Source organism: Cervus elaphus, chromosome 17 (assembly GCF_910594005.1).
Source record: "Cervus elaphus chromosome 17, mCerEla1.1, whole genome shotgun sequence".
Taxonomy (NCBI): Eukaryota; Metazoa; Chordata; class Mammalia; order Artiodactyla; family Cervidae; genus Cervus; species Cervus elaphus.
In genome coordinates, this window is record NC_057831.1 from 11,207,233 (window position 1) to 11,231,646 (window position 24,414).

At 38.4% G+C, this 24,414-nt stretch overlaps 1 protein-coding gene across 5 annotated transcripts in view; it reads left to right on the forward strand.

The window, feature by feature from the left end:
- Positions 1-24,414, forward strand: part of LOC122673531 (collagen alpha-1(III) chain-like) — a 237,549-nt gene that overhangs the window by 207,382 nt on the left and 5,753 nt on the right. For 2 of the 5 annotated variants that reach the window (XM_043871415.1, XM_043871416.1), the window contains exon 4: positions 15,297-18,196. The exons of the other annotated variants lie outside the window; for them this stretch is intronic. In XM_043871415.1, coding sequence (XP_043727350.1) covers positions 15,297-15,361 — 65 coding nt within the window. In that variant the 3' untranslated portion in view covers positions 15,362-18,196. Of the gene's footprint in view, positions 1-15,296; positions 18,197-24,414 lie in introns of those variants that run through there. 5 annotated transcript variants of the gene reach the window in all.

Genomic DNA, 24,414 nt, shown 5'->3' on the forward strand with positions numbered 1-24,414 from the left:
CAGCAAGTGAAAACTTCCCAACAAAGGAAAGCCCAGAGCAAAAGAGATAACATCAGTGAAGAATTCTATAAAACATACAGAAATAGTCCCAACCCTTCTCAAATTCTTCCAAAAAGCTGAAAATGAGGGAACATTTTTCACTCTTTTTTATGAGTTCAGTATTATCCTGATACCTAAACCAGACAAAGATACCACAAGAAAAGAAGATTAATAAGCATTGATGCAAATGCTTATTTGGATATGCAAAAACCCTCCATAAAAATAAAAGCAAGCCAAATTCTATAGCACATTAAAAGGATTATACAACATAACCAAGAAGGATTTATTCCTGGGATGCAAGGTAATTCAACATGTAAAAATCAATAAATGCAATACACCACATGAACAGAAAAAAGACAAGATGGTAAGAGCATTTCAATTGATGCAAAAAACGTATTAGAGTTCAACACTTTCAGAATAAAAACACACAACAAAATATGATTTTTTGAAGAAAAAATGACCTCAGAAAATGACCTTAACATAATAAATATCTTCAATATGAATGTCTCACAGCTAACACCATACTCAGTAGTGAAACACTGAACGGTTTTTATCTAAGACCAGAAACAAGACAAGGATGCTCACTCTTGCCAATTCTATTCCATCTGCTATGAGAATTCCCAACAAGAGAAATTAAGCAGTACCAAGACATAAAATATATCCAAAGTGGAAAAGAATTAAACTTTTTCTGTTCAGAGGTGACATAATCTATGAAGAAAACCCTTAAAAAATGCATTGGCATTTGGTGGAGATTTCTTTGATTCTGTAGATCATTTTGCATAGAATAGTCAATTTAACTTTTTTTTTTTTTTTAGCAACAGAAAAATCCATTCTAAAATTCTCTGGGAATCTTAGAAAACTGAATAGCCAAAATAGTCTTGACAAAGAACAAAGTTGAAGGCCTCACTCTTTCTAATTCTAAAACATGTTACAGAGTTACAGTAATCAAAAGAGTATATTATTTGCTTAAAACAGATATGCATGTATATGTGTGTATAGATATACATATACACATAGACAGACCAATGTGACAGAATAAAGAGCACAGAAATAAACCCATGTATACATGTTAATGGATCTCATGTTAATTGTTTTTACCACAATTTAAAAAAAATCAAAATTGTCCTCCAGATGGTACTAAAGATTGGTAAAGTACAAATTAAAAATGTATTTAACTCCTCAAAATTATTTTTAAAGTATACATTTACCACAAGCATTCATAGTGCCAGATATGTATAAAACCATATTTTTAAAATATGAAACACAACTAACTCTTAAAGCAAATCTGCTAATAGAAACATTTCATTGTAACTAATAACCAGATGCCTTGAATTAAATATCATGCAATGCCCATATGTTTTGCATCAAATATAACTGGTTTGATCTATTTCTGAATCAAAATTTCTATTTTATCTTTTAAAAATTCTAGAAGAGATTTTACATCATAATTATCATAATTATCTCTATCTCAGTAAATAGAAATATATGCCATATCCTCACATTAATGTTCCCATTTTTAAAACTGAACAAGAATACATGTTAACCAACATCTGGATGAAGCACTGTATCCTACATTTCCTTTTAAGTTCTGGTATGTCCCATTTTCTTGTAGATCTTTTCCTATACTCTTCTCTTTAGTACTGCTGTCTTCTCACGTGGTATTTTATCTTCATCTTTTATTTTTTCAGGATTTCACCCATGAACAATTAAAAGCTCATCCTTCAAATGGATAACAACTCCCATAAATACAAGCATACACAAGTATATACAGTCCATGCATCTCTCTTGAATTGTTAACTCAAACAATTTGTTATTTGTTAACTCAAAAAACAATTTGTTATTTGTTAACTCAAATAACAAATGAGTTATCATTTGTTAACTCAAATGATACCCTTGGGATATCATATCCCAAATGATATCCAAAAGAATGATATCCTTCTTTTTAACACTTGACAAGCACCTCAAAAACCCTCATATTTAATTCTTTAGGGAATAGAGTCCATCATGTCCTTCTTTTGTTTAAAAAAATGTATACTATAAACAAACACCTGAACTACACATAGTAACCTCAACATAAAGCTGTAAATAATCATTTTAATGTTCCATTTAAATCTGTTATATAAAATGGACTCATATCAAATATAATCATTAAATGTCTTCACATTTCAACTGATTATTCTAAATATATGAAGGAGAGCAAAATTTACCACACCAAAATGTTTCTATGGCATAGAGAATATTTTGAGCTGGTTATTTTCAATAAACAGTAGACACAGGAAAACTCTGAAAAGAGAGTATAAGTTATTCTGTGTAAGGAACAACTATGTTTATAAAGAAAATCTCTATTTGTAGATATCCCTTATGAATATAGAAGCGTTTCCTTCTCTCTACTCAATCCTAAAGGCAGTCAAGCCTGAATATTCATTGAAAGAACTGTTACTGAAGTTCTAATACTTTGACCACCTGATGTGAAGAACCAACACTTTGGAAAAGACCTGAGGCTGGTAGAGAATGAAGGCAAAAGGAGAAGGGGGTGACAGGATGAGATAGTTGGATTGCATTATCAACTCAATGGACATGAATTTGAGCAAACTCCAGGAGACAGTGAAGGACAGAGGAGACTGGTGTGCTACAGGTCACAAAAAGTCGGACATGACTTAGGGACTGAACAACAGTAATCTTCTCTAAACCAGAAAGAGAAGAGTCACTAAAACTCTAGACACTCTGATCAATGGAGAAGGCGTGTACTTAAATCAGCATGATAAGCATACACTGTTTACTGTGATTTTGTTTACTCGTGTAACTGGCCCTCACCAACTCAAAACTGAGGTATAATGGACACACAAAGATCTTCGGACCCAGATAATCACGATGGTGTGATCACTCACCTAGAGCCAGACCTCCTGGAATGCAAAGTAAAGTGGGCCTTAGGAAGCATCACTATGAACAAAGCTAGTGGAGGTGATGGAATTCCAGTTGAGCTATTTCAAATCTTAAAAGATGATGCTGTGAAAGTGCTCTACTCAATATGCCAGAAAATTTGGAAAACTCAGCAGTGGCCACAGGACTGAAAAAGGTCAGTATTCATTCCAATCCCAAAGAAAGGCAATGCCAAAATACGCTCAAACTACCACATGATTGCACTCATCTCACACGCTAGTAAACTAATGCTCAAAATTCTTCAAGCCAGGCATCAACAGTATGTGAACCGTGAACCTTCAGAGGTTCAAGTTGGATTTAAAAAAGGCAGAGGAACCACAGATCAAATTGCCAACATCTGCTGGATCATTGAAAAAGCAAGAGAGTTCCAGAGAAACATCTACTTCTGCTTTATTGACTATGCCAAAGCCTTTGACTGTGTGGATCACAAAAAAACTGTGGAAAATTCTTAAAGAGATGGGAATACCAGATCACCTGACCTACATCTTGAGAAATCTGTATGCAGGTCAGGAAGCAACAGTTAGAACTGGACATGGAACAAATAGATTTGTTCCAAATAGGAAAAGGAGTACGTCAAGGCTGTATATTGTCACCCTGCTTATTTAACTTATATGCAGAGTACATCATGAAAAACTCTGGGCTGGATGTAGCACAAGCTTGAATCAAGATTTCCAGGAGAAATATCAGAAACCTCAGATATGCAGATGACACCACCCTTATGGCAGAAAGCAAAGAAGAACTAAAGAGGCTCTTGATGAAAGTGAAAGAGGAGAGTGAAAAAGTTGGCTTAAAACTCAACATTCAGAAAACTAAGATCATGGCATCTGGTCCCATCACTTCATGGCAAATAGATGGGGAAACAGTGGAAATAGTGGCAGACTTTACTTTTTTTGTGCTCCAAAATCACTGCAGATGGTGACTGCAGCCATGAAATTAAAAGACACTTGCTCCTTAGAAGAAAAATTATGACCAACCTAGATAGCACATTAAAAAGCAGAGACATTGCTTTGCCAACAAAGGTCCATTTAGTCAAATCTATGGTTTTTCCAGTGGTCATATATGGATGAGAGTTGGACTACAAAGAAAGCTGAGCTTTGAAGAATTGATGCTTTTGAACTGTGGTGTTGAAGAAGACTCTTGAGAGTCCCTTGAACTGCAAGGAGATCCAACAGATCGATCCTGAAGGAAATCAGTCCTGAATATTCATTGGAAGGACTGATGTTGAAGCTGAAACTCCAATACTTTGGCTACCTGATGCGAAGAACAGACTCACTGGAAAAGGCCCTGATGCTGGGAAAGATTAAAGGTGGGAGGAGAAGGGGACGGCAGAGGATGAGATGGTTGGATGGCATCACTGACTCAATGGACATGAGTTTGAATAAACTCCAGGAGTTGGTGATGGGCAGATAGGCCTGGTGAGCTGCAGTCCATGGAGTAGCAAAGAGTCGGACACGCGGACACGACTGAGTGACTGAACTGAATTCAACTGGCACACAACGTTTTATTAGTTTCAGGTGTACAATATAACTCAGCACTTGTATATATTGTAAAATCATCATGAGAAATCTAGTTAACATCTATCACCATAGATAGTTACAGAATTTTCATCTTTTTTAACATCTTTCTCTTGTCTTTCGGTTGAGGTGGTAGTTAGGTGATGGCTTGGGCCTTTTCAGGAAGTTACTCACTTTTTCTATGTATCCTCCATGTATTATAGAAGCTATACAACTTACTGAATCTTTGTTTATTTTTCTCCTATTCATCCATCCTTTTATTACAGCGGGCCTCATAAGAACTTTTAAGAATAAAAATCATTTTGCCTCTCTAACAGCTTGACAACCCACAATGGGACCATTAGAGACACCATATTCAATTTGGAGCCTGCAGAAGGGATTCTGAAAAACTGGCAGAAGCCAACAAGGTGTAAGACTTCTTATCCAAGTTAGCTCTACTAGATTCCTCTCTGTAATGACAGATGAGAGGGGAATGTAAACATTTCTTGTTCCTTCCTTTCTAAATTGAGGTTCTTAGAAGAAAATATTTGTATAAAGTAATTTCTTGAGTATAGCAACTCTGGTAAAGATTTTGCTATAAGAAGTCTTCTTTTCTATTGCTCCCTTTCCTAGAGATGGTCACTGTTTTCATTTGTCTTCTGTATCATTTGTCATAAAAAGAAAAGAAAAAGTAAAAGAAAGTGTTAGTTGATCAGTTGTGTCTGAATCTTTGTGATCTCATGGACTGTAGCAAGCTAGGCTCCTCTGTCCATGGAATCCTCTAGACAAGAATACTGGAATGGGTAGCCATTTTCTTCTCTAGGGAATCTTCCTGACCAAGGGATCAAACCCAGGTCACCCACATTGCAGGCAGATTCTTTACTGTCTGAGCCATGCATGATGAGGTTTTCCTTTCATCACATTCTATGTCTTGAGAGCTTGGCTCTGTGACCACTGAGAATCACCTCTCTGGCTTCTGCTAGCCACAAGACGTGCAAGTGTTTGCTCATAACTCGCAGCCAGCTGAACATGCTGTGCGCTGAAGACAATGAAGGAACAAGCAACATTCTCTTTGTCCAACTGCGCCATCTCTCAGGGGAATTTGTATCAAGGGTTCACACAGTCCATAAACAGCCTTTTTTGTCTTAGACTTCATCGCCCCATTAGTGATGACAAAGTCCCATTCTAATAGTGCCTGCCTGGTGTCATACATGACTAGGTCTTAACTGGCGGCATCTCACATTCTTGTAGGAAACCAAAGACTCTGCTTTTTTGTTTGTTTGTTTTTAACTAACACCATATTTATATCCTGCGGCAACAAAGGTCTTTGCTTTCATAGGTTAAAACTGGGAATGAACTTCCTAGGTCTCATGGGGTTGTACGTATTATATCCCCCTTGGGAATGCCTCTTGCATACATGTTTAAGCCATGAAAAGGCTTATTCTTTAAGTGATCACTGAGACAAAATATACCATTGAAGATCCTACTTGCCAACAGCTATATAGGCTTTGAATCAGGAAAAATTCCATGTTTGAAAAAAATTTAGAGTTCTCATTCTAAACAACTTTCTAATGGGCACCCACGGAAAGACCAAACTGAAAAAAGAATACAAGAGTATAGTGGCTATCCTTAGGGACTACTTTAAAAGAAATTATAAAGCCCTTTGCCTCCACTTTAGGAAGACCCTACCAAATTTAGAGAGAAGTTATAAAGATCAGTGGACATCAATAACTCTACTCAGAGGGACCCTGACTGGCTGCTTAGAGGTGTTCTCATCCACGATTATACTGTATTGATCAGACAAGCCAGGTGCCCTGGGGAAAATCTCCCTGAAAGAGGAAACAAATGACCAGAATTTCTCCCAGGCTCTCCTATAAATGAACAGGAAATGGATCAGTTGGATGACCACGTTCGGGAGCTAATGGAAGCAATAGCAGAGGCTTTTCTCCCAAAGGTGAGTTTATCAAAGTTTGAATTGTAGTCAGAGAACATGTATAGCACTCAAACAGACTTTACAAAGGCATGCTGCTTTAAACCCTACAGCATAGGACTCTCTTGATTTCCATCTTAATTTGAAGTCATCTCCTGATATAAAGAAGCAAATTGAAGAAAATATGGTTGCATGGGCAGATATGCTCCTTGATATCAATCAGACTGCAATCCAGTTCTTTCAGAAATTAAAAGCAACTGTCTTCATTTTGCAAATCAAATTTTTATAAGAACGGAAATTTAGTACTAGAAGTTATTCAAAGCCCACATATCCATTCTGTCAAGTCCCAAACCTCCTCTAGTCATCTCAAAATACTTGCAGATATTGTTAAAGATCAGGATATTGAAAACAGTACTGTCTTCAGTTAAGAAAAATAAAAATTTAGACACTAATTAATCTACACCTCTGATAATGGGCAAATTTGCTGCAGGACTCCTTGGAGAAAACTTGAATAATTTCTCTGTGCCTTTGAGATGTAAATTTTCTACCCTATTTTTCCTAAAATCTGAGAACTCCTTCTTTGAAATGCAAGCTTTAAATAAATGTATCTCATGACTGGGGTTGGGGGTGGGAAATGTAACACATCAAAGGTGGGGAAAAGCTTTTGGAAACTAGGCAAATGAAAAAATTTTAAAAGTCTCCTCCACAAATATTAGTAAAAACCTTTAGCCGTTTGAACAGAGAAACTTAACCTATTCCTACCACCAAACAAAATTTGGATTCAACTGTTACATATAAACTAGTGAGTTTTGTATTATACTGCCTGTCTCATTACTCAATATTGTAAGATCTCTGTGTCTGTACCTCTGAATACTATCACCAAAAATTAATTCTTCTAATTGGCCTAAAGTTAGTGCTAGAATGAAATATGTCAAAGCTTTCAGAAATATTGTTTCCAAATAAAGTTTGTATGCTTGATCATAGTGAGACCAAACACCGAACTCCAAACATCAGAGCTTGGAACAGAGAAAGGATTGTTGCAGGAACAAGTATTGAGAACAGGTGGCTCATGCTCAAAACCCCCAAATGCCCCAATGATTCTGGGGGAGAAGTTTTTATAGACAAATTTGGGGCAAGGGCTGCAGAGTTTGTGACCATTTTCTGACTGGCTGATAGGTAAACAAGGCAGTGTTTCAGGAATCTTGTGCTCAGCCTGAAGTTACTATCCTCCACCTGGGTGGGGGCCATAGTTCCTGCAGAGGAACTCAAATTTATTGTTACATATATTCTTTGATGAGAAACCAGGACCCTGCCCTGTGTCTGTACTATTGTTTACCTGTTCCTCCCCTATTTAACAAGATGGTAGGAGGGGCACAATCCCATTTAAAATACCCACCAGAGACACTGGGAGGGCACAAACAAAACGTTGTTAACACCAGTGAAGAAGGAACTCATAGGGCCTGGACTCCATCTCAGGCCTGTCCATGCTGATCACGTTTGGCCACCTCTCCAACGGACTGTGAACCCTGTGTTTAGTGCCGGAGGGAACAACAACAGAAGGATAAGACCCCCTCCAGACAGGGGAACCTTGAAGATCGTATCCAGGTTACTCCTCGCCTAAGAGAACACATACACTAATCACCCCTTCCTCCAGACAGGCCACATATTTTCTGTACCTGTCAGAGTGTAACCTCAGGCTTATTGATTATTGGCTAATTGTTTAGCTGTCTGAGCACATGGCACATGAATGATGGGGTTACTGGGATTGTATTTACCCTTCCTTTGTTTATGTAAGTCTCAAGGAATTCGGGGTGGTGGGTTCGGACACGTACACATGGGGTATAAAAGATTTTCACAAATACTGGTTGGGGTCCTTGGCTAAGAGGAGACTCTGCCTTGGGCCCGCCGGTGTAATAAATTGCACTCCACTATCTGCATTGTCCTTCTGAGTGAGTTTGTTTCCCGGAACATGCGGCTACAACACCAGGACCCAGGGAAAGGTAAATAAAAGACAATTGAAGTTTGTTGGCTCAATAAAGATAAGAGTGTCTTCAGAGTTATCAGCACTAAATATAATTCTAAGTTTGCTAGTCACAAGTATGCTGTTATCTCTACTACAAATTTTCAGTAACAAAAGTAACTTAAGATGTTGATTAACCTTGTCTAGTGTTTCATGAATTTTCATATCTAATCTAAATAACGTAATCAAATACATTAGGGAGTCTCTGGAGAAGGAGAACCAGGGCTGGCTTTCTTGACATGAGAACCCACCTTGGCCTAAGCCAATTCTGAGGTGGTTGGATGGCATCAGGGAATCAATGCATATGAGACAGAACAAACTCCAGGAGCCAGTGAAGAACAGGGAAGCCTGGTGCACTGCAGTCCATGATCTGGCAACTGAACAACAGCAAGAAGGCTGGGCAAAATGCCTGCCTTTCAACAGGTCTCTTGAGGGAATGCAGAAAGCAGGGAGGACCAATCCAGAAAACAGAAAGTGCAGCCTTGAGGGGAGTCCTGCTTCCTTAGTTGCTGTTGGTGGCTCAGTTGTGTCTGAATGCCACCCCATGGACTGCGGCCCACCAGGTTCCTCCATCCATGGGATTTTCCAGGCAACAAAACTGTTGCCATTTCCTCCTCCAAGGGATCCTCTTGACTCATGGATTGAACCCACATCTCTTGAGTCTCTAGTGTTAAGGGTGGATTCTTTACCACTGAGCCACCTGGGTGCTAGGGATATACATAAAAGCACACCTTTGAGTTCTGCAGGAATTTAGTCTACCACCCAGGGGGAAGATGGAACGATGATGTTCGCCATCCTGACTTCAATCAACTAAAGCTTGGACTCCGTCAACCTTTGCTCCAATTTTATGCTGAGTTCTCCTCTGCTCAAGCTTCCTCATGAAAACACATGGACCCTTAGCTTAAAACTTCCCCAATTTTGCTGTTTGGGGAACATTCTCTGTGTTCTCTTTACTTGCTGCAAGTAATAATAAATCCTTCCCTCTTCTGAGCTTGGCTTGGTTGTGTGCATTGGCTCAGTACCCTCCAAGAGGCAAACCAGTTTTCAGGCAATAATTGTTTAAAACAACTGAATTAAATATATGTGAGTGGGAGAAAAGTTCTTAAGTAACTTTTCAAAAGTAATTGTGGTTTACAGGATGACACTGTGAAATAAAACTCGTATTTTATGACAAGTTAAGACAAACTTAACAAAAATTCTTCTCTACCTTTGGCCTATTCTCACTCCTTACTGTGCATTGCACATTTGCCTTACACATCAGCCACACCTCTCCCATCAGCAGCTCAACTATAAAGAGTAACACTCTCACAGCATCAGCAAGACAACTCCTTAAAAAATAACATTCCTAAAAAAAAAAATAAATAACATTCCTTTCTGGTCATGTCCCACCATAATGACGCTTAGATCTGGATTACATAATCTTTACAGCAGTCAGGCAACTAGATCTTAGTAGAGAAATGGGGCAAAGGCCAGGTGGCTGGAAATCACACATCTTGTAAAGAGCTGGAGTCCATAGGCAAACTCAGGAAAGCAGGAACCTCCAGACTGACAGGAAACTACACATTTTGTGTGATAAGGGCCCGGGTAGCAGACAAAGGAAGGTGGGGAAGGGCAGGAATTTCCTGCATCCAAATATAACCTTTTGCTTTAAATCTTAAATATAAGATTTGCCTTATAGATAAGAAGAACCTATCATGCTTCCCTGGTGTCTCAGTAGGTACAGAATCTGCCTACACTGCAGGAGACTGCCTGCAACTCAGAAGACCTGGGTTCCATCTCTGAGTCAGGAAGATCCCCTGGAGAAGGAAATGGCAACCCACTCCAGTATTCTTGCCTGGGAAATCCCATGGACAGAGGCTACAGTCCATGTGGTCGCAAGAATTGGACACTTCTTAGTGACTAAACCACCACCACCACCTACCATGCACCATGACACTTCTGATGTAAGTTAATATCTCCTTCTTTCTGGAAAATGGAGCTAGAATGAAAATCAGGGAAGCTGACTGCCAAACTCTTCCTTCCACAGTGAATATTCTGTCCCCTCATTTTTATACTCCTTAAAACCATCTTAACCAAACACAAAGACCCCTGGAGAAGGAAATGGCAACCCACTCCAGTATTCTTGCCTGGGAAATCCCATGGACAGAGGAGCCTGGTAGGCTACAGTCCATGGGGTCACAAAGAGCTGGACACGACTGAGCGACTAACAACCAAACAAAACCATCTTGCCAAAGAGGCCCAGGGCTGCAGCTCCTAGCAGGTCTGCCCAGTCTCCCTCTGAAAGTCTATTCTTGTTTAAATTAACTTTCACTTTACTTTCTTAAACTCTCTGCTTAATCTCCAAATTCTTTTGTGACAAAGAACGAACCTCAAATTCACCAGCAACAAACTGTCAATAATACATCATTTGATGTTCAGCCTTCTGCCTCCAAAAAAAAAAAAAAAAAATTAAAACTGTCTCTTGACTTCTAACAGGTGGAACAGAGAACCCTTCTTTCTGAGATGCTCTTCCCCAGTTATAATCCTCAAATTTGCCTCAAATAAAATTTTCCAGTTCATTCTTAGATCAACTGATTAATTTTTGTTGACACTACTTAAAATAGTTATCCAAATCTATTTGGTGATTTCCACTGAGAGTTTTACTAAGTTAAATTATAAAAACACATTGAGTATCTAGATAACTTGCAAATATAATACATTATATTTGAAACATTAATTGATGAACATAGGTTTTTATCTAATTTTGGCTTATTACTGAGAAACAAAAGGTTTTTGGATCTATTACTAACAATGTTCTATGCTACACTCAAAAGTTAGGGATTATGAAAAATATTCATAAATTTGCCAACCTATAGAATGCTGATTTTATAACAGTTTACAAATGCTTTCTTTTTCATTTTTCACTGGTAAGGTTTCTATTTGTTAAGAATTGTAATCAATGTATGTAATTAAAACAATGAGAAATAAGTGAAAAAAGTTTGTATATAAGGAAAGTAGGATATGTTTTTGGCTAAGAAAATATGTGAGAGAACTTTTATTAAGGGAAAGGGTAATTTTTGTCCTGGTTTACTCAGAATAAGAATGGGGAGAATAAAGGATGAATTAAATAGATACAGATAATTAGGAACAAGAGAGAGAAAGAAATCTGCTTTGTGTAATCAAGCTAGCTAAAATGGAATAAATTAAGGTTTTTTTGTTTGTTTACAAATAAGCTTTAACATCAACAATAAACTAAATCATAATTTTATTTCATCTGCTAAAGGAACAAATTTTGCTTGTTTTCTGATCTTGAAAAGATATTCTAAAAAGCATTTTCTTTTCCTTTTGATTACTCTTCCTAAAAAATAAAGATTTTTAATTTTATCAAAATAATTTTCTCTGTAAATTTGTGCAGCAGCTATGGAAAATGGCATGTAGGTTTCTTAAAAAAAAAATTAAAAGTAGAGTTGCCATATTATCCAGCAGTCCCAATCCTGGGCATAATGCTAGAGAAAAATGTAACTCAAAAACATAGATTCAATCCAACGTCCATAGCAGCACAAGGCATAGAAATGACCTAAACACCCATCGACAAATGAATGGAGAAAGATGTCTCTCTCTCTCCCTCTCTCTCTCACACAGACATACACACACACACAGAGGAATACTATTCAGCCATAAAAAAGGATGAAATAATGCTACTGGCTGCAACATGGCTGTACCTAGAGATGATCATATTAAGTGAAGTGAGTCAGATAAAGAAAGACAAATGTCATATTCTATCCCTTGTATGTAGAATCTAAAATATGATACAAATGAACTTATTGACGAAACAGAAACACAAGAGATAGAAAGCAAACTTAACAGTTACTAAAGGGGAAACTGCAGTGGGGGTGGGACAAACTAGGAGCTTGGAATTAGCAGATACAAACAGCTGTGCATAAGATAAACAAAGCCCTACTGCATAGCATATGAAACTATATTTAACATCCTATAATAAAACATAATAGAAAAGAACATGAAAAATAATATAGATATGTAACTTAATCACTACGCTGCACACCAGAAACATTGTAAATCAAGTATACTTCAATTTAAAATCTTTTAAAATTAAAACAATATCCTATGTTTCATGTTGACTTTATTAAGTCTTTGATTACTATGTTAAAATATAAGCTGAGATTTATTAAACATTTTAAAACTTTATTTAAGCAAAAACATTAACATTGGAATAAAACAATATAGAAGGCAGAAAGGCACTCCAAGGAGTTGTTCAAAATAAGACTATATATAGAAACAAGGAAATTACACTAGACAAAATGTATGTTTATTCCGAAGTTACTTTCTGGTAGTTGATGGAAGGAGTATATCATGCTAACTAGTGCTGATCAGACAATTCCCAGTTGAGGTAAGATGTCATTTTTGGAAGGAACAAAACTGTAATTGAGTCTTCGATTTGTGACATGGGTCTTAGCATAAGCAAGTTCATTTGAACCTATTGTTTTTAACAACTTAAGAAAATCATATACTCTCAATATTACAAAACCTAAGTTTTACTCACAACCATACAGCATATTTGCATTTGCTTTTGTTGTTATTTTTATGAAATAGAAATTATTCATAATGCTTTTTGATATTATTTAGTCAAGATTCCAAAATGCTTTGATATTTGACAAGTTTTCAATAAACAAATTCTAAATAAAGTCTTAAAACAAGAATTAACCTTCAGATAGGCTTCCCTGGTGTCTCAGTGGTAAAGAATCTGCCTGCCAATGCAGGAGGTGTGGGTTCAATCTCTGGGTTGGGAAGATCCCCTGGAGAAGGAAATGGCAACCCACTCCAGTATTCTTGCCTGGAAAATTCCATGGACAGAGAAGCCTTGCAGGCGACAGTCAATGGGGTCACAAGGAGTCAGACATGACTTGGCGACTAAACAACAATAACAATTTCAGAGCTCTGCTGTAACATCTCAGAAGAATGTTCTTTCTTCTCATAAAAAGAGGCATTAAACTAATTATGTCTATTTCATGTGGTAAATTACATGAGAAATATTGTCAAATAGAAAGTGACACTGAACTTTTTAGGTTATATTTGTATGTGTGTGTGTATTAGTTGCTCGGTCATGTCTGACTCTTTGTGATCCCATGGACTGTAGCCCTCAGGTTCCTCTGTCCATGGAATTCTCCAGGCAAGAATACTGAAATGGATAGCCATCCCCTTCTCCAGGGGATCTTCCCAACTCAGGGACTGAAACTGGGTCTCCTGCATTGCAGGCAGATTCTTTACCCTCTGAGCCACCAAGACATGGATATATGTAATTAATTCAGAAGTTTTATAAAATTCAGTTGTAATTTTACTTATCCTAACATATTTGTCATAGAAACAACCATATTACCTTTTCAACTGCTTTATCATGAACTTTCATCAGTTCTTTAAACTTGGCCTTTAAAAAGTGCTTGTCATTTACAGAAAGCTACTGTTTTACCCTGTTGCTTTTGCAAAATTCCTTCACCTTCAAAGAAATTGACAAAAAGGACTGACAAGAAGAGGTTTCTAATAACTTTCATATCATATTTCTGAACTGGGTAAAAATTTACAGAGCTCTAATATAGAAACTGATGCTTTTATAAAACCATCAAAATAAGAATTACATGGGACTGAGTGAATCAATGATGATCATAATTTTTATGACACTTTAATTAAAACATGGCTGCTTTTTCAGTGTGTTGTTTTTTTAGATTTAAGAAAATATTTTCTCTTAGGCTATCTATGACTTATAGCAACTTGTTAAAGCATATTTTTTGTTAACAATTACTTTTATTTCATATTTCATCATTCCAGCATTCAAAAATTGAGTGGGTACTCTTATTTTCACGGCAAATAATTATTTTTATAAATTCAGTAAAAAAAACAAAACTGTTCTCCAAGACACAATGGGAAATATTGACTATATGACCAAGGTTTTGACTGGAATGTCCAATTTGAGAATGATGTACACAGAATCTAATATGATAAGACAGTCCTAAGAAACTAACGTTGACTTTATGGAGCCAATAAAGTCCCTTGAGGGAAAAAACACACAGTCTAATACCTTGCTTACAAGGTTTCCAATAGCCTTACAAGGTAAAGAAAGTCAGGTTCTTGCAGGTGCAGGAAACTTAGAAAATTTTGGGGGCCTTGAGAAAAGTGAAATTTATCAAAATTTATAGGTATTGTAGGTGAAGTTTAACAGTGATTTTTGAATTGGCTTCCTAGCTTCAAGAGACTTTTAACAATCCAACCTGAGATTCCTTATAAATCTTCTAGCAAAGCAAACTTAAAAGAGGCTATAAATCACTATTCTTGCTGCACTTACACAAACAGTCAGGTCAACCTTAATGCAATCAAATTACTTTTATTATAATTACCTTTGGTAAAAATGAAAGTGATCATAGAGAGAAAAAGTTATGTTTCAGTAGCACAACTTTGTGGATAGCAGATTTAGTCCTATTAATTGTCTCTCAAGTTTTTTAATCTACGTGCAAAATCGACTGAATCCTGAGTTCTAGTTTCCTCCAACATCTAGCTACAATTCTCCACAGTAATGTTTCAACTTACAACTACCCTTGTAAACTTCCCTTCTGCTAAAGCCCTGCAAAATGAACTTGAGCAACTTCATATGTACTTCACAGAAATCACAGCACCTTTGTGGACAACCTTTCTGCCTGTTGCTGTGTGGGCCACTCAAAAAGATCACCAGATATTCAAATTGCAAACCAGAAAAATAAATCTGTCAGATTGGCACTTACTCTTTCTGAAGATGTCATCAAGTATGACATCTGGCTTCCCTCAGAACTCAGAAACGGGTTATAGTTTGTTCCAACCATTAACCTTTGTTTTTCTTTTGTTTTCAAAGAAATGCCTCTCATTAAGCACCTGATTGTGGACTTTTCAAGACTGCATGGGAACAGGAGGATGTGAAGTTCCTCTCCCCCCACAAACACATCAAGAATACATCTACAAATGGAACAGTTCTGCAGGGCACCCACTGAACACTAGAAGAGGACCTCGAACACCTAGAAGGACAAGAAAGATCCCCACATACCTGGGTAAAAGACTGAAGAAAAAAACAAGGAAAAAGAGGAGAGGAAGTTGGATGGGACCTGTACCTCTGGAGTCACTGAGGGTGAGCAGTGGCTCCCGCATCCGGGGAAGCGCCCTCACCAGCAGGGAGATCAGTGGGGACATAGACGAGCCCTGGGGACAGGCAGCATGGAATGACACCCACACAGGTAGTTCATGCCGCAGCCCGTGTGCCCCAGCCTGAGGCACGCGTCCATCAGTGCAGATCAGGGCTGGATGCCGGACCGTGCGGGTGGGAACACAGACTCGGGAGGGGACCACTGCTGGCTCTGAGGAGATGGCCCGAGGGGATGGAGATGAGGAGCTCCACAAGTGGAAATGCTTGTGGAAGAAGGCTGGACCACCACGGAAGCCAAGTGCCGTTACTGAGTGATGTGCAAAGGCCGGGGCTGCCCCTGAAGCTTCTTTCCTCAGGCACAGGCTCCTGCCTCCACGGACACTGGGGAGGGCTCCTACTGGAGCTGGCTCGTGTGCCCTGCCATCACCTACCCCCACCCGTCTGGGTGACACACCTGCCCTGCTCACCCCCTGATGGGCCTGTGCATTCCAACTATACCCAAGAGCCATCCCACCTGGGCGGCCACTCGCCCCAGTCACAACCTTGGGCTCTTCGTGCCTGATGGTTGGTGAGCTCTGGCAGCCTCCGGAGCAGACTCATTGGGAGGAATACCCACAGAGGTGGGGCGGCAACGACAGCTGAGCCCCAGGGGCCTGTGACTGAGGAAGAAGAGCTGAAACCTCCTCGTAGCTGCACAGACCATGGAGTTATAACTCTGCTGACCGCTTCCCTAATCCAGTGCCTGGGAAACATCTGAAAGGGCAACAAGTGACCCTGCAGCTGGGACGGGTTTGGCTTTAGTAGCTGTAGGCTTTGTGGACATGTGCACACGAAGGATGGGCCGGGCCGGAGTCTGAACTGTCTCCAGAGCTCCCACAGAGGGTCCAGGTGAACACCACCGCAGTCCTGGGGCCTGAGCGTGGTGAAAACGACACCTGGAAAGTGAGCGTGGCCAGTTGCCAGCATACGCACGGGTGAGGTGGGGCTGAGAGCAGAGCCAACAGCAGTGTTCTCTGTGAGCCCACACGAGCTGCAGAAGGGGACAAACGGAGCATATCCACAGGCCAACGGCTCCGGAGAAGGGACACTCAGTGGTTTCCCCACACAGATCAGAAACACAGCTAAGACGTAGATCTGGAGGCCTCTACTCCAACTAGCGAGCAGACCCTGCCACTGACAAGGTGATGACAATCACACAGCAAAGGGGAGGCCCCGCTCAATATCTAGGGCAGGCTCTTTGAACCCTCGATTAAGGCGATAACGGCACAGCCTCTGGACCAACCTCACCTACCAGAGGGCAGACACCAGAAGCAAGAAACTATGATCCTGCAGCCTGCAGGAAGAAGGCCACAAACAAGAAGCCTGACAAATTGAGATGACAAAGAAACACACTGCAGACAACAGAGTAACACCTACAAAACCAACTAAATGACAAGAGAATAGGCAATCGACCTGAAAAAAAAAAATTCAGAATACGCTGAGTCCTCAAACATATGAGTTCTGTTCTGAGAGTGCATTCGTAAGTCCCACAAAGTTAGCCTGGCTGCCCAACTAACACAATCAGCTATATATTTTTCACACAAATAACACATTAAAAACAAATATAAGATATAAAGAAAACACCTTTACAGTACACTACCTTGAAAAGTACAGTAGCACAGTACCACAGCTGGAACTGATTGAATAGGCGAGAAGATTTACTGACTGGAGGAGGGAGTGGAGGTGGGAGACGAAGGACCGTCAACAACAAGGAGATAGAGGGTAAGCTGCAGTTTCACGCATGCGTGACACTGATGGAATGCACATTCTCATCTTTGAAAGTTCACTTTCACCACTTTATTTTTTTAATTTTTTAAAAAATTTTTATTTTCCCCCATTTATTTTTATAAGTTGGAGAAAGTTCACAACTGGAAGGTTTGCACATGTGGGGACCTACTGTAATGATAATAAAGATGATCCAAGGTCTTAGGAAAAGAATGGAGGCACAGATTGAGAAGATACAAGAAATGTTTAACAAAGACCTAAAAATACTAAAGAACAACAACAACAAAAAAAAAAAACGAACAATATACTAACTAAAATGAAAAATGCACTAGAAGCAATCATTAGCAGAATAACTGGGGCAGAAGAATGTGTATGTGACCTGAAAGACAGAATGGTGGAAACCTCTGCTGTGGACCAGAATAAAGAAAAATGAATGAAAATAAATGAGGACAATCTCAGAAACCTCTGGGATACCATTAAATGCGCCGATATTCTAATTACAGGGGTTCCAGAAAAATAATGAGGTAAAGCACTTAAATACAAAGGAAAGTACTAAAATCAACAAGAAAAAATCAACAAATAACACACAAAGGAATTTTCATGAAGTTTCCAGCTGATTTTTCAGCAGAAACTCTGCAGGCCAGAAGTGAATGGCATGATGTATTTATGTATTTAAAAAGATGAAATGGAAAAACCTACAACCAAGAACATAACCCATCAAGGGTCTCATTCAAATCTGATAGAAAAATCAAAACCTTTACAGATAAGTAAACCTAAGAGAATTCAGCACCACTAAACTAGCTTTACAAAAAATGATAAAGGAAGTTCTTAGGCAGCAAACACAAGAGAAGGTAACAAAAGAGAAATGAACCCACAATAACTAAGAAAATGGCAATAGGAACATGCATATGGATACTATAAATATTTAAATGTAAATAGATTAAATGCTCCAGCCAAAAGATATGGACTGGCTGAATGGAGACAAAAACAAGACCTGCATATTATATGGTATCTAAAAGAGCCCCACTTCAGATCTAGGGGCACATACAGACTGAAAGTCAAGGGATGGAAAAAGATACTCCATGCAAACAGAAACTAAAAGTTGGAGTAACAATATTCATAACAGGCAATATAGACTTTAAAATGAGAACTATTATAAGAGAAAAGGAAGGACACTACATAATGATGAAGGGGTCAGTCCAAGAAAAAATAAAACAACTGTAAATACATATGCATGCAACATAGGAACACCACAATATATAAGGCAAATGCTTACAGTCATAAAAGAGGAAATCGACAGTAACAAAACAAAAGTGGGGGGTTAACACCCCTCTTACACAAATGGACAGATCATCCAGACAGAGAATTAATAAAGAAACACAAGCCTTGAATGACACATTAGACCTGATAGACTTAATTGATATTTATTGGAAATTCCATCCAAAGCAGCAGAATACACTTTCTTCTCAAGTGCACTTGGGACTTTCTTCAGAATAGAGCACATCTTGGTCACAAATCAAGCCAAAGTAAATTTAAGAAAACTGAAATCATATGAAGCATCTTTTCCAACCACAACACTATGAAATTAGAAATCAGCTATTACAGGAAAAATTGGAAGAAACACACACGTGGAAGCTAAACAACATGTCACTAAATAAAGAGTGGATCACGGAAGGAACCAGAAAATACCCAGAGACAAAGGACCACGAAAACACAATGACCCAAGACCTATTGTGTTCTTAACCGCTCAGTCATTTTCTACTCTTGTGACACCATAGACTAGCCTGCCAGGCTCCTCTGTCCATGAGATTCTCCAGGCATGAATACTAGAGTGGGTTGCCATTTCTTTCTCCAGGGGATCTTCCTGACCCAGGAATCAAACCCAAGTCTCCTGCATTGCAGGCAGATTCTTTACTGACTGAGCTATAAGGGAAGGCTGAAAACCAATGGGATGTAGCAAAAGCAGTTCAAAGAGGGAAGTTTATGGCAATACAGTCTTATCTCAAGAAAGAAGAAAAATTCCAAATAAACAACCTAATGTTGCACCTAAAGCAACTAGAGAAAGAAGAAACAAAACCCAAAAGTCATTAGAGGGAAAGAAATCATAAAGATCAGAGCAGAAACAAATAGAGACAAAGAAAACAATAGCAAAGATCAATGAAACTAAAAGCTGGTTCTTTGAGAGGACAATGATAAACCTTTAGCCAGACTCATCAAGCAAAAAGGGAGAGGGCTCAAAGCAATAAAATGAGAAATGAAAAAGGAGAAGTTAGAAGAGATACCTCTGAAATACAAAGGATCATAAATGACTACTACAAGCAACTATACATCAATAAAATGGACAGCATAAAGAAAAAATGAAAACAGAGAATTAGAAAAATATGATCTTCCAATTCTGAACCAGGAAGAAATATAAAATATGAACACACCAATCATGAATTCTAAAATTAAATTGTGATTAAAAATATTTCTATAAATAAAAATTCTGGACCAGGTGGCTTCACAGGCAAATTCTATCAAACATTTAGAGAAGAGTTAACACCTAGCCTTTTGAAACTCTTCCCAAAAAGTACAGAGAAAGGAACACTCCCAAGCTCATACTAGGAGGCCACTATCACCTTGATACCAAAAGCAGACAAAGATATCACACACACAGAAAATTACAGACCAATAACACCAATGATCATAGATGCCAATATACTCAATAAAACATTAGCAAAACAAGTCCAACAAAACATTAAAAGGATCACGGTGGTGGTCGTTTAGTCACTCAGTCCTGTCTGATTCTTTGCAACCCTATGAATTGTAGCCCAGCAGGCTCCTCTGTCCATGGGATTTTCCAGGCAAGAATACTGGAGTGGGTTGCCATTTCCTTCCCCAGGGCATCTTCTCCACCCAGGAATTGAACCTGGGTCTCCTGCATTGCAGGCAGATTCTTTACCAACTGAGCCATCAGGGAAGTCATGATCAATTGGAATTTATCCCAGAAAGGCAAGGATATATCACTATCTGCAAATCAATCAGTTTGATACATCACATCAACAAATAGAAGAATAAAAAATTAGATAAAAAAAAATCATCTCAATAGATGCAGAAAAAGCTTTTAACAAAATTCAATATCCATTTATGATAAAATCTCTCCAGAATGTGGGCACAATGGAAACCTACCTCAAGGTAATAAAGACCACATGCAAAAAGCCCACAGCAAACATCAACGGTAAAAAACTATAAGCATCTTCTGTAAGATCAAACAAGGAGATACACTCTGGCCACTTCTACACAACATGGTTTTTGAAGTGCCTCAGCACAGCAATCAGAGAAGAAAAAGAAATAAAAGGAATTCAAATTGGAAAAGAAGAAGTAAACTGTCACTCTTTACAGATGACATGATTCTATACATGGAAAAATCCTAAAGATGCTACCAGAAAACTATTAGAACTCATCAATGAATTTGGTAAACTTGCAGGATACAAATTAATACAGAGAAATCTCTTGTATTCCTACACACTAACAACAAAAGATCAGAAACAGAAATCAAGCAAATAATCCCATTTACTACTGCATCAAAAAAGAATAAAATACCTATGAATAAACTCAGCGATGGAGGCAAAAGACCTATGTTCAGAAAGCTATAGGATACTAATGACAGAAATCAAAGATGATACAAACAGATGAAGAGATATACTATATTGTTGGATGGGAAGAATTAATATTGTGAAAATGACTATATTAACCAAAGCAAACTACAGATTCAATGCAATCCCTATCAAATTACTAATGGCAGTTTTCACAGAATTAGAAAAAGAATTTTATAGTTTGTATGGAGACACAAAAGACCCCAAATAACCAAAGCAATCTTAAGAAAAATGGAGGAATCAAGCTCCTTGACTTCAGACTATTCTACAAAGTTATAGTCATCAGAGCAATATTGTACTGACACAAAAACAGAAATATAGATCAACAGAACAGGATAGAAAGTCTAGTGATAAACCCATGTACGTATGGTCACCTAATTATGAAAAAGGAGGCAACAATATAAATGGAGAAAAGACAGTCTCTTCAATAAGTGGCACTGGGAAAATTGGCCTTCTATGTGAAACAAATAATGAGAACACTTCCTAACACCTTATCCACAAATAAACTCAAGACGGACTAAGGACCTAAATGTAAGCATGGCTATTAACAAACTCTTAGAGGAAAACAGAGGCAGAACACTGTGTGACATGAATCACATCCAGATCCTTTTTTATGTACTTCCTAGAGTAATGAAAATAAAAACAAAAATAAACAAATTGGACCTAGTTATACTTACAAGCTTTTGCACAGCAGAGGAAACCACAAACAAAAGGAAAAGGCAACACTCCAAATGGGAGAAAATATTTGCAAACAAAGCAACCGACGAGGGGTTAAACTCTCAACGACAGAAACTGCTCATGAAGCTAATTATAAAAAAAAAAAATTTAAATGGCAGAAGATCTAATTAGTCCTTCAAAGATGACATTCAGATGGCTAAAAAGCACATGAAAAGATGCTCAACATTGTTACTTATTAGAGAAATGTAAATCAATACTGCAATGAGATACCAACTCACAGCAGTCAGAACGACCACCATCAAAAAACCTACAAAGAATAAAGGCTTGAGAGGATGTGAAGAAAAGGGAGCCCTCCTACACTGTCAGTGGGAATGTAAACGGGTACAGCCACTATGGAACATAGTATGCAGGTTCCTTAAGAAACTAAAAATAGAGCTAGCATATGATCCAGCATTTTCACTCTTGAGCATATCAGGAGAAAACCATAATTCAAAAAGACCCATGCACTCCAATTTTTTTGTGGCACTATTTACAATAGCCAGTACATGGAAATAACCTAAATGTCCATCAACAAGAAGTGTCACATATATAAATGGAGTAGTACTCAGCCATTAAAAAAAAATGAGATTTGCATCAACATGGATGGACCTAGAGACTGTCAAACTGAATGAAGTAAGCCAGGCAGAGAAATATAAATATCATATGATATCACTTATATAAACAAACAGATGTAAGTTCTGGTGGCTCTATGGTGGGATAATGGTGACCTCCTCCAAGAGGGCTTATCCCATACCCAGGTCTACTTACTGCACCCAGAGCTCCTGCCTCCACAGCAGTCCACTGCTGACCCATACCTCCTCAGGAGACACCCAAACACAGGTATTCCTCAGGAGTACCTAAACAAATTAATGCTTAAAATTCTCCAATCCAGGCTTCAACAGTACATGAACCATGAAATTCCAGATGTTCAAGCTGGATTTAGAAAAGGCAGAGGAACCAGAGATCAAACTGCCAACATATGTTGGATCATCGAAAAAGTGAGAGTTCCAGAAAAACATCTACTTCTTCTTTATTGACTATGCCAAAGTCTTTGCCTGTGTGGATCAAAACAAACTGGAAAATTCTTAAAGAGATGGGAATACCAGACCACGTGACCTGCATCCTGAGAAACCTGTATGCAGGTCAGGAAGCAACAGTTAGAACTGGACATGGAAGAACAGACTAGTTCCAAATGAGGGAAGGAGTACATCAAGGCTGTATATTGTCATCTTGCTCATTTAATTTATATGCAGAGTACATCATATGAAATGCTGGGCTGGATGAAGCACAAGCTGCAATCAAGGTTGCCGTGAAAAATATTACTAATCTCAGATAGGCAGATGACACACCCTTATAGCAGAAACTGAAGAGGAACTAAAAGCCTCTTGATGAAAGTGAAAGAGGAGAGTGAAAAAGTTGGCTTAAAGCTCAACATTCAGAAAACTAAGATCATGACATGCGACCCCATCACTTCAAGGGAAATAGATGGGGGAAACAATGGAAACAGTGAGAGACTTTCTTTTTTGGGCTCCAAAATCACTGCAGATGGTGACTGCAGCCATGAATTTAAAGATGCTTGCTCCTTGGAAGGAAAGTTATAACCAACCTAAACAGCACAGTAAAAAGCAGAGACATCATTTTGCTAACAAAGGTCCAGCTAGTCAAAGCTATGGTTTTTCCAGTAGTCATGTGTGGATGTGAGAGTTGGACTATAAAGAAAGCTGAGCACCAAAGAATTGATGCTTTTGAACTGTGGTGTTGGAGAAGACTCGTGAGAGTCCCTTGGACTGCAAGGAGATCCAACTAGCCCATCCTAAAGGAGATCAGTCCTGGGTGTCCACTGGAAGAACTGATGTTGAAGCTGAAACTCCAATACTTTGGCCACCTGATGCGAAGAAGTGACTCACTAGAAAAGACCCTGATGTTGGGAAAGACTGAAGGCAGGAACAGAAGGGGACAACAGAGGATGAGATGGTTGGATGGCATCACCGACTCAATGGACTTGAATTTGAGTAAGCTCCAGGAGTTGGTGATGGACAGGAAAACCTGGCGTGCTGCGGTTCATAGGGTCGCAAAGAGTCGGACACAACTGAGCAACTGAACTGAAAAAATAGGTACAAATAAACTTATCTACAAAACAAAAAGCGACTTGCAGATGTAGAAAACAAACTTATAGTTACCAGGGATAAGGAGGGGAAGGGATAAACTGGAAGGTTGAGATTGACATATATATACACACTACTATATATAAATTAGATAAGTAATAAAGACCTACTGTATAGCAAAGGGAACTCTATGTAATACTCTGTAATTGCATATATGGGAAAATAATCTAAAAAAACAAAGAGTGAATATATGCATATGGATTATTGATTAACTTTGCTTTACACCTAAGATTGACACAACACTCTAAATCGACAAAACTCAAAAGAAAAAAAACACAAAAAAAACCCAGCTGACTGCTTGCACCACACAGGCCTAACCTGGGATCCAATCTGCATCACCATCTTCTGAAATGATTCTCAAATGTTTACTTGAAATGTCCTCTTCTCAGAACTAAGAGACTTATTCAGTGAAGTAATGGAGAGATCTACCAACCCAGCTTCTAGACTTTGGAAATTTTTGGAAGTCTCAGAGCAGGTTTGAAGTGGAGCACAATATGCTACCTCCCAATGTGACATTTTAGCATAAAAAACAATTATTTTGAAATTATTGAG